Source organism: Cebidichthys violaceus, unplaced genomic scaffold, assembly GCF_023349555.1.
Source record: "Cebidichthys violaceus isolate CVI_PGR_0920_01 unplaced genomic scaffold, fCebVio1.0.p SCAF_19, whole genome shotgun sequence".
In the NCBI taxonomy this organism is placed as follows: domain Eukaryota; kingdom Metazoa; phylum Chordata; class Actinopteri; order Perciformes; family Stichaeidae; genus Cebidichthys; species Cebidichthys violaceus.
In genome coordinates, this window is record NW_027176361.1 from 11,105,798 (window position 1) to 11,122,603 (window position 16,806).

General features: G+C 42.7%; 1 protein-coding gene across 1 annotated transcript; it reads left to right on the forward strand.

Moving 5' to 3' along the window:
• Positions 1 to 7,467: 7,467 nt before the first annotated feature.
• senp3b (SUMO specific peptidase 3b) lies at positions 7,468 to 16,726 on the forward strand. Its single transcript, XM_068713637.1, has 12 exons — positions 7,468 to 7,783; positions 9,175 to 9,300; positions 10,543 to 11,283; positions 11,499 to 11,612; positions 11,730 to 11,841; positions 12,115 to 12,262; positions 12,958 to 13,005; positions 13,695 to 13,772; positions 14,171 to 14,308; positions 14,750 to 14,833; positions 14,973 to 15,023; positions 15,228 to 16,726. Exons 2-12 carry the CDS (start codon positions 9,213 to 9,215, stop codon positions 15,336 to 15,338), a joined length of 1,713 nt encoding a protein of 570 aa, XP_068569738.1. The 5' UTR covers positions 7,468 to 7,783; positions 9,175 to 9,212; the 3' UTR covers positions 15,339 to 16,726.
• The last annotated feature ends 80 nt before the right edge of the window (positions 16,727 to 16,806 follow it).

Sequence of the window (16,806 nt, forward strand, 5' to 3'; positions counted from 1 at the left end):
TTGTATTTTTGAACAAACAACTAATAAGTGGTAATAAGGAAAAAATAAATGAGAAGGGGCGGGGGTTGTTAATCAACAAAGTTGACAAAATCAAAAGTGCAAATATTAAAAGTGAAATGAGGCTAACATAATACAGCTATAACAACAATATACACATCTCATGGGCAGACAAGACTGTTAAATGTGTTTGAAGACTTTAGAAGCGGAGATGTATATTAACTGGTCAGCTGTTTCCATGCCTCAGCAGATCCAAGATATCTTGTGGGACAATTAAAGTTGACTTTACCTGTCTGTGTAAAGTCTTATATATGCAACAAGTATGATTTTAAAATGGATTTCAACCTTTGCAAAGACGCTAAACCCCGGGGTGATGTGGGAAGAGGCCCTCTGTTCATCTGTATGTTAGAGCAGTAAGGCGTGGGTTTAATCACGCAGTAACGGAGCAGCGTCAATCCACTCTTTAAACTCTGTGTTTGGTCTCTTCCAACTCCTGAGAAAAATAGGCCTATCTGGCTCATAGCTACTAAAGGCTCCACTAAGTTCACCAGCTAGTCTCTAACCGTGTCTATGCACCGTTTGCTGATGAACAGGTAGTGTACAGAGGGTTTTTAGAGCGCTGAAACATCTGCAGCGTTACAAGACCGGTGAAAGTGAGCCAGAGCAGTGAAGTTGTGGGCCGGACAGCCAAAAATGAGCTGAAACTCAAAACTATGTAGATTAAAGGTGAACTAGAGAGCGTAGAGAGTTTAGAGTTAGGTCGAGATTTGGATGAGAAGGGTGATACCACTGCTCTGATATCTGTATGGTATGAAGCTACAGCTGGCATCCAGTTAGCTTAGCACAAAGACTAGAGACAGGGGCTAGCTCCACCCAAGTCTAAAAACGGACAGGAAGTGGTCTTTCTTAACCCATACTACCCTACACAAGATTGCAAATTGTCGGCTTTGCATTTTGTTTTTGCACATATTAAACAAACTAGTTATCTTTAGGTGTTTGGTTGATGAACTATGATACTTTGGGACAGAGCGAGGCTAGCTAGCCGGGGTTTCCCTCTGTTTCCAGTCTTTGTGCTAAGCTAAGCTAATATGCTGCTTGCTCCAGCTACCTTATGGAGGGTGGTATTGATCTTTTCATAGAACTCTATGTAAGAAAATGAATAAGCATATGTTAATGGTACTGTCCTTAATAGGATCTTGGAATTATGGTAAATACAGGAGTTTGATATGGTAGTCTATGCTAACGTTACTTTCTAATGCTAACATTAGATGATTACAAACTTATAAACTCTTGACAAATTGACATTGAAGGGTTCTTTCAGTTAAAATATGGGGGTTTGTACAGTAAAATATCATCTGCATAGAGGATTATTTTATGTTGAAGGTTTGAATTGTATTGTTATGCTGTATAGCTGAAGCATGTGGCACTGTATGCATTACAGGCTAACCTATGGTACAGGTGAGAAATAAACATAGATCTTTTTTACATTGTTGTCATTCCCTTTCTCACTATTTAAAAAATAATGTGTTGTAAATGTTAAGATTTTGGGTTGCACAATTCTGTTCATTAATATTGTGCTCAAACTGGCATTCACATCTAAGCATCTGTTTTCCAATGAATATTATTTGTATTATATTATTTCTGTTGTATATTATTTTCCAAATTAGTGCATTTTAGCAATAAAATAGCAAAACATCAAAGTGCACACATTGTCAGTTTGTCACATTATTCTACCCTGTGCTGCTAGAGTGTGCAACATAAAAAAAAATCTGTTTAGTTTTATGTAGTTTTGATTATGCTGCCACCTTCTGGTACAGCAGTTCTCCAGAACTCATGAAAATGATCTTCAGAATGCTCAAAACAAGCTGATTACCTCCCTCTACCAAGTGGGTTCCAGGACCCACTTGGTTATTTGGACTGAAAAGGGAAGTGAGGCTGTTTGGTTTGGAAGGAAGCCTGTCGTGTTGTCGGGCAGCCATTAGGACGGCAGAGGGAATGTGACAGCACTTCAGTTTGGTACCGACAGCTTTGTCATTTGGACTCTGATTGTTGCTCCAAAAGTGTGTTTGGTTTGAACATCATGTCCCGTTTTCACCTCTGGGTGGCTTTATTATGGCTCACCCAAAGGCCGCGGACGCTGCTCCCTCGATGACGAGCAGGTCGGAAGTTACAAGCACCTCGAGCCATGCTCACAATTAATTCCATAATAAACCACATAATAAGGAAAACAAACAAACTAAATAATATAATTAAATTTATTTTTGTATAGTAAATTTGCCTCAAAGGTCTTTTCAATCTGTACACATACGTCATCGTCGTGTCCCAGAACCCTCTCGTCGGAACAGGAAAAAACCCCAAAAACCCCTTTAACAGGGAGAAAAGAGGAAGAAGCCTGTGGGAGAGCAACAGAGGAGGGATCCCTCTCCCAGGATGGACAGAGTAATAGATGACATGTGTACACAATGATCAACATAAAAAAGTTACAACACAATCAATGTATATGATAGAACCACGGCAGGAGGCAAGACTAGGGTCCAGGTATAACCACGATCCATGGAAACCTGTGGGGCAATAAGCAATGAAAACTAGAGGCGGGTCTTCTCACGTCCTCTTCACCTCTGGGTGGCTTTATTATGGCTCACCCACAGGCTGCGGACGAGACAAGAGACAAGAGATGCCTAGATCAAATTATATCACCGTATCATCAACATTTCAGTTTACGTCGGACAAAGATACTCGCCTCATCTCTGTGTTAAATTTGGTCGGGCAGGTCTGACCTCAGTGGAACAAACCTTGAGCACCGGATGTGATGATGAATGGGGAGGAGGGTCACATCGGTTCGAGCTGAAATGACAGCTGACTGCACAGAAGAGAACAGCTCTTTAAAGTTTGACGGGACATATATGATTGGCTTAGGGAGGCTGTGGCGAAATCGCCCACTGTCAGCTGATAGAGGAGGAGCCAGAGAGATCTGTGAGTGGATGAGAGCATAAAAACACTGTCCTAATGTAGGACGTTAGAGTAAATCCACACATTTAACATAGTTAATCAATTTACAACTGTATGATTGTAAATACTATATTTCAAAAATATCACTCCTATAAGCAAAGCTCTCTAAGTTGTACTTTACTCTAAGTAAATAATCAATGTTAACAATTTGATATTCAAGGAGGGATTGGGTCATCCTAAAATCATTATGGTGGCACCAAACATCCTGAGCCAAATTATGAAAAGTGGTCGCAGTCAAAGTCTATTCTGAATCCATAGTTACGGGTCAGATATGCTGCTGGTTTACACCACTGGAGTTTGGTGCGAGTATCTTACCACAGCATCCTATAATCGGATACACCGGAAGCCTGAAGTGAGCTCTGAGGCAGACTGGCACGCAGACTTCCTGCCCCCTGGTAGCATTGAAGACTGGCCTCCCATCGTTACACTCTGCTGTCGGCAGCCACTCAAGCGCCACAGGATTAAGTCCTCCGGGCCGCGATGGCTTGCCCCACACAGCGACACCTATCACCATGCAGGGCTTAAGAGCGCGACTGAGTCTCCCCCACAGTCCAAACGCCCACCGACAGCATTGGCTCCGAGAAGCCAGGGCTACTACCTGGGTGACTCCGTAGTCTTCCCAGAATGCAGTTCTAAAGATATGCTGCAGGACACTCCCCAACTGCTCAACACAATGAGCACGAATCTGCTAACATGATGGGGCAACACCTTGACTGAAATTGGTTGAAAAGCTTGCAAGTTCCTCAGCCAATTTGCCAGATGATGGGCATTCACATCAACAGAAGTTCACCATCAGAGCATAACTAAGATGGGTGGGGAGCCCCCCAGGAAGCCTGACCACAGTCGAATAAAATAAAATAAAATAAAAAAAGCTATAAAACACTAGCGCCATGCTTTGTCGTCAGAGTCTGCAGACGCTAGGACCAGTGGTTTTGCCGCGGCCTGCCTCAGAGCTGTCCAGGTGTCCTCTGTGGACTTGTTAAAAACAGCAGCGGCAGGCTGAAGATCTAGATAATGGCATGTTTGAGTGGGTCTGACCTCAGTGGAAGACACCTTGAGCACCGGATGTGATGATGAATGGGGAGGAGGGTCACATCGGTTCGAGCTGAAATGACAGCTGACTGCACAGAAGAGAACAGCTCTTTAAAGTTTGACGGGACATATATGATTGGCTTAGGGAGGCTGTGGCGAAATCGCCCACTGTCAGCTGATAGAGGAGGAGCCAGAGAGATCTGTGAGTGGATGAGAGCATAAAAACACTGTCCTAATGTAGGACGTTAGGGTAAATCCACAAATTCCCAGGGAGCCGTTAGCAGTCATGAAATAACACTGTATATTACAATATTGCAGATATTTTAAATCATACATGCAACAAGTCACAACAAAAGTTGAAGCTGTTGCAAGTAACTCCACAAATGATCCTTTTAACATTGTTAAGCTGTCTATGTTTGCAAATTCATATTCAAATGCTAATATATTGCATCCCTATGGTAACTATAGCCACACCCAAATCTCACCTCACCTGAGTTTGGGAATTAGTCAGTTGATGGATTTAAGACCTTAAAACTTTAAAACAGTTTTGAACTGAATTATTAAATAAATGTGTCTTAATAGTTATTAAGACAAATAATAATAATAATAAGACTTTCTATTCATTATTTTTTGTTTGCGTGGCACGTTTCACTGCTCTGATAGGAAGAAAAGATTACTCAATTTGCATTTTTTAAAAACAATTTTCCACTCCTCCAAGAATATTTGAATAATCACAAGAAGGTGTTTTACGTATTAATACCACTAGATTTCACCATGACTAATATAACATGAATCATACAGTAGTATCATTAAATATAGGTATTGCTGGGTGATAATTAAACGTGATAATAACCACATGAAAATAATCATAATTACGTCAATGATAATACATTGATAATAACAAGCCCATACCAACTGAAATTCCTCGAAAATGTGGATTATTTTTGCAGTAAAGTTCTTAATTAAATAGCGATGAATCATGTGAAATGAATAGAATACGACTGTATTCACTCAGATAATATTCACACGCAGTAGTGATGTTTCTACACAGTTCCACATCTAAAAGCGATATTTTCACTAAACTCCAGGGTCGCGAGGCGATTCACGAATGATTAATGTATTGAACTTAAAAGCAGCCGATAATCAGCTCTGAATACATGTTTCAACAGTAAACTCAGTCCTCATAGCTTTAATGCATTTTAGGAAAATTGCTACTGAGGAAGCTTTAGCGATTTTAGAGACGTTAATAAATAAGGAAAAACATGACTTTAGTTTGTATTACCAGGCTGCAGCTCTTCTTTGACAAGTGCATTTCTTCAGTAGATTTTGTTTTGCAGGTCAACTCTTGTGAAGTCCAAATGCAAAGTGAGAAAGTGCACAGATCTGCTTAAGTAAGCTGTCAACCTCGTCAGTGACGCGCGAACGAACGCGCGAACGTCACTGACGTCACTGATGCGTGTCTGTAGCCAGAGATGGGCAAAAATACATCAAAATGTATTTTGATACAAAATACAAATTACCCCTCAAATACATGTATTAAAATGCAAGAGTTTTCTGTACAATATTGGTACAAATGTAGTAAAAACTGATCAATACTACAAATTCATGTCAATTGGGAAAGATTTGGAAATTAAAAAAGTAAATCCCTCCAAACAAACACTCCTGTCGATCTGTTATTATTCTCTAGACATTTTAAGTCTCATCTCACCTATTATCTATCAATCCAGCCATGTTCTCCTGAAGGAGAATCTGTTTGTTCTGTTTTTTTTTTATATGAATGAATGGCTGAGAGGTTTGTATTTTCATTACATTGTTTGCATCTTGTAATAAATATTGATATCTTCCAGATGACTTTGCGTTTTGTCTTTTTGTCTTTTCTGTTGAGAAGATAACAGACTTCTGTGGGTTTTGAGGCACTGATGGCCTTTCAATGTCATTTATAAATGCTTTGTAAAGCATAGATAGTCCACACTTTAGATGAGGTCACACAAAATACTTAATATATGACTAGTAACTACCTGAATTAATCATGCATTGCAGTATTAATACACATTTATAAAGCATGTATTAACATAGTCCCTAACCATTAGTGCATATCTAAATCATTATATACATAAATACATGAATAATGCACATCTAAATATGTTCTTAATCATTTACTAACACTTTATAGAGGATGTTATGAATCATCTACACACATTAAACCTTTACATTTTTAAAAAATCTCAATTTTCTTACAGTGTAAATTAGAATGAATCAAACGAAGTCTCACTTAAAGTAGATTGTAGGAATGAGAAGAGGTCTGTCATTATATTCAAGTGCCTGTGACTGCAGGGCAGTTCATTTAGACCTTCTTTACATTACATTATTACATTACAGAGCGATCTTTCTGATGGCATTCCTGAGAGTCATTGGTCAAGGCACCAAGGTGGGAGCCTGGGGGCCATGCACACAACCTTGAGTGCTCTCCATGAATCATGCACAATATTCCGCTTTTAGCCGAGTTCATCCTGACAAATTCCTTGTATGTGCAAACGTACTTGGGAATAAACCGATTCTGATTCTGGATGGTAAATAGGTTCAGCATTTTGGTAGCCAGCATAAGGTCACACTGGACAGACATCTCTTAATCATCTGGTAAAGACACATCTGGGAGAGTTGACCCTCTGATAAGGAAACACTACTGTTGGTATCATTGTAAAATGTTTCTGAAGTGACCGAAACCAACGTAATGAAGAGTCTCTTAAATAGAAGCCTCCTCTAAAGTATAAAAGGTCTTATGAAAGTTAAGGGACAGAATTAGGCTCTTCATTAACAAAATATGAGTAATCAAATACAACAAAAAAAAAGGCAAAAAAAGATCAGAAGTGTGCAGATTTCAAATAAATCCTGATTGTTCCATCGAGATGATGTCAGTTAAACAAATGTTTAATCTATTGGCATATAGAGGTTTACAATTTATAATATAAGTTCAACAATAATAGAGGCGCCGATTATCTAAGTTCTTTATTAGCTTTGAAGGTCAAGGGAACAAAGCTGTCTATGAATCTTTTGGTAGTGTTTGAGTTTAGTAGCACAGCTGATATTTTGGTAAAACACAGAACTTTCATGAACGCATCCCCAAATTCAAATAGAAGACTACAATATATCAGGGAATTCAAAAGAATTGCATGATTCATTGTATTACAAACTTTGCAGAAAACAAGGAACAACTTAACAAAATAAATCACAAATAACGCTGATTGTGTGTCACCCACCTTATTCAACCCGTTAAAATAATGTGTTCATTGCGTAAGGTTGTTTTTTTTTGCAATAGACTGAAATTAGGGGTCAGAAACGAAAGGCTACCCTTAAAACATACTCTGTGTGACGCCATTGCTGCGCGACGGACTTGTTGGTTAGTTCACATGAGAGCGAACAATCTGCAGTGATTCGGCTCAGCTCATCCCTCGTTCCACACAGACCATATCAATTGAAATAGATTCTTCCTGTCGATTTCATGTCCATCGTAAACTGCAGTCCACCGTTCCCGTAGAGCGTTTGCGTTTGTCTCTGAACCGGAAGACCTCAAAGAAATCAAAGTTCGCAAGGAGGTGACATCTGGCTGCTGCACACCTGACTTCATTGAATGAGGTTTAACACCAATTAGCATTTGTTTTGGTTCGATACCCACAGAAAATTACACACGCCCAACATTCAGTCGGACGCAGCTGGACACGCATTCATATAAATCTGCAGGCTAACGGTAAGGATGCTTTTACAACACCTAGCTATGCAAGAAACGCAGTAAGCCGGGCGTTTTATTATGTTATTGCTAACATGGTATCTAACGCCTAGCTAGCTAACGACAACATGGCTAACCAGCTAGCATGTTAGCACGGATAGACAACGGATTATTGAAGAACTCTTGTTATTTTAGACTGTTATTAATGGTGGCGCAATGGCGTTGGCTGCGCATGGTTGCGGAATAATCGAGGTTTGCAATTAATGCAATTTTTATTTGGGTTTTAAGGGGTGAATCTATGACGGTGATGCTGCTAGCGCTCAACGCGCACAAGCTAGCATTGGCAAGGACTATTTCCTGCACCGGAAAGAATTGTCCTCATCACAGAGCCGCTTTTCTCAAAAGAATCTTGCACAGGACACAGGCCGCACCGCATTATACACCGTAGAAAATAACAGTTTTCCCCGGTACTCTGTTATAGTCTTACCCGGGCTAGGCTAGCGAGCTAAATTACATGTCCGCTCTGTGACCAGGTGCACATGGTAACAAGATGCCCGGCGTTAACAGAGCAGGTCTCCTGCCTGTGTAGGGACAGGGACATGTGTACTGGACGACATATAATCAGGCTTGTGATAGTAAGACCAGAAGGCTTACATTCACATCAAAGCAACCCCGTGTTGTTAGTGAATTAACGTGTTGCAATGGTTCCGTTTGAAGGTCTACAGCTGGCAAAACAAGCAGTAATAATGACTTGTCACTATAAGGCACGAGAGGTGCTTTGATGGAGTGTTTTTGGAGCTGCCTGATTAGCAAGCAGCGGTTTGCATCTCACAAGTATTATTACGTCCAGTTAAATGGATCGTTTTTCACACACTGTGCCACTTTTCTTCTTCTTCTTCTTCTTCTTCTTCTTCTTCTTCTTCTTTTTCTTTTTCTTCTTCTTCTTTTTCTTCTTCTTCGCTGGGCATATGTTGACGCCATGCTAGTGGCTTGCACAGTCTGTAGACATTTCAAGCGTAAACGAGGCGTTTTGCCTCGTGCACACCTGTTTGAAGATGTGATCCGCTGCTGGAGAGCAGGTTAAAGTATGAGGGATCACACCTGAGGCTTGCTCACCACTGTGTGAGTGAACCCAGAGTGAGGTTCTAAATGAGGCTTCTTTCCTCACTCCTTCACCCGTACCATGAATACACGCAGCTTGTGTGAGGGCAGCTTGTAAGGGATTTTAACTTGACCTTTTTTGTTTTGTTAAATAAGATCTATTTGGATTAGGGATGTGGTGATGCACTTAATGGAGGAGAAATATAATGTATACAAATAAATGACTGTGACTAGTGTCACGGTCTCATTCACTCCAAAGGTAACTAGCATGCTGCATTGATACAGGAAGTGAAGTCCGTTGCTGTTTGCAGGTGACGAGCTGGCGCAGGTCGTGGGTTGTCCGTGGAGAATGCGAGACAGTGGCGGTAGCCTGGCCCAGAACCGCTGGCAGGGAGACCTGGGTCTGACCGCTGTGGGGCAGGACGACACAGGAGGAGGTAGGCACTTCACTGCTGGTGGCTGGGGTTTCGATAACATTTGATCAAATCCAAATTTGGTGTCAGATAGTGGTGTTACGGATCGGATCAGCACAAAAGTCAAAAGGGAGCAAATATAACTTTTAGAGATCCCTGCTCACATTTAATTTTTTTCCCGATGATCATTGCTGATTCATATTGTTGTTAGATTATAGCAGCTGGTCTACAAGGCTCCGGACTATTTTTTTTTGCCACCGTTCAAAATATAATTTCAACCACTCTGATGTCTGTAAACCATCAAAAATTATCCTTTTACTTTGTTATAGTCATCGCTCGTGTTTTTTCCCCTCATAAAAACACACGATGAAATGATAAGGAAATAAAAGATTGTATTTTTATGGATCAAATCTTGTCATTAGTAGTTTTAATAATGTATTATAAGCTACTAGAGGTATTGTTAACAGCTCATAATTCATCTCTGATATCGATGTCGTTGAAAATATTTCCTTCATACAACTAGATTTATTCTCACCAACACTACATTTTACGAGATCAAGTCAAGCATTCAGAATTTACAAGGAACTAAAGTGGAACTGAAATTTGATAATTTAGTCAATCGACAGAATAATAATTGTCTATTATTATTATTATTATTATTGTTATTATTATTTGCTTTACAAGCATATATGCCAAACATTTCATCGTTCCATTTTCTTCCCGTTATGATTTGCTGCTCTGTGATGTCTGTTCGTGTGTGTGTGTGTGTGTGTGTGTGTGTGTGTGTGTGTGTGTGAAATGAACTACAGCAGTATTAAAGGAGCAGTGTGTAGGATTTAGTGGTATCTAGCGGTGATTTTTAAAATTTTTTAAACTGCATTTTAATCCCGTCTTCTTCCGTCAGGGATATGTTCATGTTTGACATTTCCACCGTTAATGTTTAATTACGACACCGTGGTGTGAATGAGACCTCCTCCCTATGTAGATATGAAGGGTTCATTCTAAGGTAGCAAAAACACAACGAGTCATAGCTTCAGATGATCACACACTCATTCAGACGTTAGGGGTGCAACGGATCAAAAAGTCACGGTTGGGACCGTGTCAGGGATTTAAGCCACGGATCGGATCGGCACAAAAGGGAGGAGCATTCATAGCTTCATAGATCCCTGATGGCGCTTTTTTGCCGCCTTTTTATCAATTGGGATCATGATGACGCATGGTTGAACCCAGCTGACATAGTTGATCACTGCTCATGTTTGTGTTTAGGTGGGATTCCTGGAGACCACCTCATAGTCCCTGTGTCAGGCAACAGTGTACCCAGCCCCATGCACCTCAGACTGGGCCAGAAAGAGAAGGTGTGGACAGGCGAATATGTGGAGGAAGACGACGACGACGACGAGGAGGATGGGATGGGCAGGATCAAGGAAATGGGCGATGAGGAAGAAGAAAACAATCTGGATGGTGAGGATGAGGTAGAGTTTGAAGGCAAGGGTTGGGATAACAATGAGGAGGAAGAAGAAGAAGATGAAGAAGAAGAGGAGGACGAGGAGGACGAGGTGGGAGATGAAGGAGACCAGGCGGAGCTGGAGTGGGAGATCCCAGAATTTCCCTCCCAGTTCACGCAGCACCCTCACTCGCAACAACACCAACATCATGGACCACAACAGGAGGCGGACGGCGGCGACGGCGGCGACGTCCCCGCAGAGGACGCCGTCTCCCAGGCCGCAGCGGGGGACTTGTTCAGGTCCCACCTGAGCAAGTACAGGGCTCAGCGGAGGCTCCGGCGCTGGCAGCGTCTGCGCTCCCACAGAGGCGTTGGGTTTCGGCTCACCAAGCACTGGAAGAACTGGCGCCAGCGGGCGCAGTGGGTGGGCTCCCAGGGCTGCCGCAGAGGGCAGCGGCACGGTCAGTACGGCAAGCAGAGGAGGACAAAAAGGTCTCGGCAGTCGCCATACAGCGACGAAGAGGACGACAGCAACGATGAGAGGTTCACGGAGTCCGAGAGAGGTACTGACATACACTACTCGCTTCTGAAGAAGGCTAGAGAAACAGAGTGGGTCAAAAATACAAACGGCTCACAAAGATAGTTCGGTTTTTAACAAAATCGTCTTAACAGAGTTGAGTTGCACCGTCACACACCAGATCGCTGAGAAGTGAAAGCTATCTGCAAAGACGAAAAATAAGAAACGTGTGCATGTGATGTGGTTCCTTTTCTCCGTCAGATGAGCTGATGAACGGCTGCTCCCCAGACAAGCAGGAGGACCGAGGGAGGCGGGACATGGAGGTCAAACCCGTGGAGCTGGCCCTTACTGAGGAACACATGAGCTGTGTGACGGGTACGGACCGCAAGGCTCTGGCTGGCCGCTCATGTCCGCCGACTTCTGGATTTTAGGAACACGTGCTAAGATGATGGTTTGATACCTTTTTTATTTTTTTTAATGTCTTCTGTCAAGGTATTCTCGAAGAGTCCCTACAGCAGTACGGCAGTTTGATCCCCATCCACGTGGACGACATCGTGGAGAAGCTTCAGGACATCTTCAGCGAGAGCTTCTCACAGCCTCACAGGTCAGTCAGTCAGTCGACTAACTCCAGTGACTGAAGCAGCGCGCTCACAAATGTTTTACTGTCACTCCGGTAAAATGACCATTTCATTCGTACAGAGAATCCTCAAATGTCATACGAGTCTTTTAAAAAAAATCTATAATCATTTATTTTCTCCAGTCGTCATCGCACATCGGTCTCCCTAACTTTCCATTAAAGCCGAATACATTCAGTGTGATGTGTGACATGTACCAATGTATGTGTGTGTGTGTGTGTGTGTGCTCTGTTGTGTGTTAGGAAAGCAGTGGTGCAGCACCTAATACAGTCCTTCCAGCGCTCGTCGGGATCCGCCCTGGCCAAAACGTTCAGAGTCAACTACAAACGCCACGTGCTGACCATGGACGACCTGGGCACTCTGTATGGACAGAACTGGCTCAACGACCAGGTGCAGCGCCACACACTCGCTACACCGCGATAGCAAGGACCTCCACCGGGGCCGCTAAACGCTTGTAGGGCAGACGAAGCGATTAGTCGATTTAATAGTCACGTCTGTGAAACTGATTTTCTCCACAAAGAGTCAACACTTAATCTTGTGTTTGGCCTCAGATGTGCTCATGAGTTTCTTGAAATTAGTCTCTTTTTTTTTTCTTTTTTTTTTTTCATGCACATTTATGTAACCAGGCGCATGTCGTGATGTCAAAAATAGTTCACAGATGAAAGCACTGTTAACATGTCTTTAGGATTTTTACAAAGACGGGACCATTTGTCTTTTTAAAGCACTTTTCGGTGTTTTTCTTTCTGCTCTGAAGAGCGAGGACGCACCACAGCGACCTTCACAGGAGTCTTGACCCGACCTTTTATCAGAGGGGGTGTTCCTGATTGGACTTAGTTTCAATAATACAGGTTCAGGGCAGCTCCTCCTCCTCCTCGTAGTGAGATCGATACAGTCGTCAGACCTACGGCCAAACGCTAGTGTTTACAGACCAGGACAGAATGTCAGGTGGTGCAGATGCTCTTTTATACCAATAAATGGACTAAACGTGAAATACTTACCTTTCTAGTCACTGATCAGAAAAGTCACTTTTTAAGATGCTTCTTTAAATAGGCTAACCCCCTTTTTTTGTTGTGTGTTTGATTCAGATTATGAACATGTACGGTGACCTGGTCATGGACTCTGTGCCCGAGAAGGTAAGGAAATACAAAAAGAAATACCAAAAATGGAACTAGTTGTCGAAACTGCCTCAAGGGGGGACGCTCCTGCAACAAAACCATTTGTTTATTTATTAGATCAAACTTACTGCAATAATTCAATAATATGTTCACACGCCAAAGTTGACGGTATATCCTAAAGCAGAGGAGAAAAAGAATAACTTTTTAGATGATTGATTTCTTGCGATGAACTTAACAATCAACATGTTCAACACTGAGGGTGCAGCTTTATAGCCGTGCTAGTGGCCCGGCTCCAGGGACTCGTCTGTCTGTCGGTCAGATGGAGACACTCGTGGTCCCCAGAGGATGACGTCTACTCGTCCTCTAGCGCCCTCCATCCTCGGTTATGCGTCACATGTGACTGTCAGCCGGTCTCAGCTGGAATGAAAAGGAAGGTTGAATGACAACAAAGCCTAAATTACAACCCATTAGAGTCTCGTCGCATTTACATGGAAATGTCTTCTTAAAAATACATCATTTGAAAAACGCAATCAAGAGAGCGTGTGAGACAGGAGACACGATAAGGACATCTGGGCTAATGATCTGTTCGTGTCACAAAGAGCAGATCATCCAGGAGCAACAGGAGCCATGAGAGCGGCTTCATGGATCTGTGTCGAAACCCGAGTGAAACCCCTCATCCGTCTGTTTCTCTGCTCTCTCCCCCTCAGGTTCACTTTTTCAACAGCTTCTTTTATGATAAGCTGAGGACAAAAGGCTACGACGGGGTCAAACGGTGGACGAAAAATGTAAGTGTTGTCGGGGAGCAATGCGAGACATTTGTGCTTTCTTTACGTAAATATGAAGCCTGTCAATCATTTCAAAGGAGCCTCAGACCCCAATATTTGTGTTTGAATTGGTCTGTTGATGGGCTCAAGCTTTTTATCGTACAGTCCGTAGAATTACGGGGGAATAATAGTTGTGGACAAAGCCGGCTTACGCAGTTTTATTCCAGAGAGGACATCAGTTAAGCAGGCGGTCTCACACACACACACACACACACACACACACACACACACACACACACACACACACACACACACACACACACACACACACACACACACACACACACACGAAACATCAACTTCTGATAACTTGACATCCGTTATCTCTCTCTCCTCTCTGCTTACTCCCCTTCTCCCAGGTTGACATCTTTCAGAAGGATCTGTTGTTGATCCCCATCCACCTGGAGGTCCACTGGTCACTGGTCAGTGTCGACATTCCGCGTCGAGCCATCACTTACTTCGACTCTCAGCGGACTCTCAACAGACGTTGCCCAAAGGTAGGACCAGACGGCAGTGCCGAGGCCTTCTGCTAGAGGGTCCTTCAGCAGATTCACCACTTCACGATAGGGATTACATCATATGTCCTGTCAGACGGCCAGTGTTGGAAAATAAAACGTGTGATAGTGGGTTTAAAACCACAGAGGACACAGCCTCTGCTGAATGCCTCATATGTAAAATAGATGAAAAGATAATGGAATCAATGCAAACGCCTTAAAATAATCAAACGGTCCACCTGCAGCCTTTGGGTGGACTAATCAAATAAACTCACTATATCATGTTTCCATCGCTATAATCTAATGTATTACATTGGAGTGCTCTTCAATCTAAAAGGTCATTGATGATCATATTTGGGTCTTGTTTTTTGATGTTATTAAAGTGTTTTTGTGTCGCTGTTCTAAATGTAGTTTGATAGAATCACTTGTTGTTGTTGTTTCCAGCACATTTATAAGTATCTGCAAGCGGAGGCCATCAAAAAAGACCAGCAAGACTTTTTGACGGGATGGAAGGGCTTTTTCAAAATGGTGAGATGCTTTTTTGTTTGCTCGTTTTTATTTTTTTTCTTTACATTTTTTCTAACTTTGACACAGAATTAGGTGACTCGCTCCCTCAAAGTGGGTCCTTATTGTTGCTGCTGGCTGATATGTCGTGTGCTTGTTGCAGAATGTGGGTCGTCAGAACAACGACAGCGACTGCGGGGCTTTTGTGCTACAGGTGAGTTCCTCCAGATGTGCAGCGTGGTTCAGTTTCTCTGAGCCCTCAGCGTTTGATGCTGTTTGTACGAACGCGTAGGAACACACGCCCACCGACTTGTGTCGTCGTGACTCTGCTCCTCCTCCAATAACTTCTTCTTTCTCCTTTTTCTTTTTGACCCCCCCCCCCCCCCCCCCCCCCCCCCCCTCCTCCTCCGTCCTGCAGTACTGCAAGTGTCTGGCCCTAGGTCAGCCCTTCATCTTTGGCCAGCAGGATATGCCGCGGCTGAGGAGGCAAATGTACAAAGAACTCTGTCACTGCAAGCTCACCCTGTGACCCACCACCCCCCCAGCCCCGCCCGCCATCTCCACCTGCTCCCACCCCCAACCCTAACAAGATGGAGGGACAATGATATGACAAGAAGAGGGCGAGTGGAGCAAACGATTGACTGGGGGAAGAAAAAAAAAAAAAGACAGACGGAGAGAGAAACTTTTCATTGAAAAAAACTTTTTTTTTTTTTTTTTTTTTCTTCTCTGCCAACATCCAGAGAAACGACTTCTTCTGTTGTAGGTGATGTCATTGTTTCACTTTTTTTTTTCCCCCTCTCTGCTTCCCTCTCTCCACTCTTTTTTGAGAACTCTTGATTTCATTTCCATGTCATGGTTATTCCTTTGTGGTTGACAGAGGCCAAGACTAGCTTCCGTTTTGGGAACGTGCTTATCTTCCATCCTATCGTAGTCCACCTTGAGCATGAAGACGTCTGAAGGATACGGTCCAGATGAAGACTTTGGGCCGCAGTCGGTCCGACCTGACTACTATTTTCCCCCTGCCGAATGATTTGAACCAGTCTGCGTAAGCTTGTGGTTAAATAGTACCAGCGGATGTACACGCCTTCCATCCAGTCCATTGTGTTGTGTTCCACGTGTGAAACTCTCAGCAAAAGAAAGATAAACTACACTTCCCCATGCTACGGCCGACGTCATGACGACGAGTCCATCCGTCTAGTTGGCACATAATGTTTTTCCAATGTATGATATTCGTTTAACAATTTCCTACAGGATGTTTGGATGGATTTAAAGTGAGAGTGGAACTCAACGCGCTGCCATATTGACATCAGAAAACACCTTCGGAGTGTGAAGAGCCATTCTAGTGCATTTTCCCTTTATTATTTTTTTTAAGGGAAAAAATGAATTTACATCCATGGGACATGCCACATATTGGCCGTCTGCCTCCATCACTCGTCCCCATAAAACACGCCTTCATGTGGGAGACTGGATCTGCATCTGCCCAAACCAGCCAGGATGACACATTGGCCCAAAGAAAGGGGGTATCTTTACATTGCATTTATCTTTTTTTCCTGTTTTATCTCGTCGGTAAACGTGTTGATATGCTTCTTGCTTTAAACAAAAGATGTTAAAAGGAGGACTACTAATTTGAGTTATTTTCGGGGGGGAAAAGTTCAAAGGAGATCCTGTTGTTGGTATTTCTTTGGAAGTTTGAGAGCCATTTTGGCGAGGACCACGACGGATGGAGTCCGGTCCCAACGGAGTTACAGCACCCTCCTCTTCTTTTTATAACAAAAAAACAAATTTGTTGATAGCTGTGTGTTTTGTTTTGTTTTTGTTGTTTTTTTTCAAACAGGAGTTGATGCAACAGACTTGACAGTTTTATATATCTTCTACAATGCATTATGGTTGCTGGAAATAAAAATATGCGGCAAACAAGGGATTGTGCGTTTGATTCATGCTCCTGGATGGGCTGACGTGATGTACATGTTATCCATAGTGGGATGGAACAAAGTACA

Excerpts from the sequence above, each read along its gene's own strand:
- senp3b (XM_068713637.1), top strand. The coding sequence starts at position 9,213 with ATGCGAGACAGTGGCGGTAGCCTGGCCCAGAACCGCTGGCAGGGAGAC. Across the intron at positions 12,263-12,957 it reads AGAACTGGCTCAACGACCAG|ATTATGAACATGTACGGTGA; the intron begins GTGCAGCGCCAC and ends TGTTTGATTCAG. Across the intron at positions 14,834-14,972 it reads GGAAGGGCTTTTTCAAAATG|AATGTGGGTCGTCAGAACAA; the intron begins GTGAGATGCTTT and ends TGCTTGTTGCAG.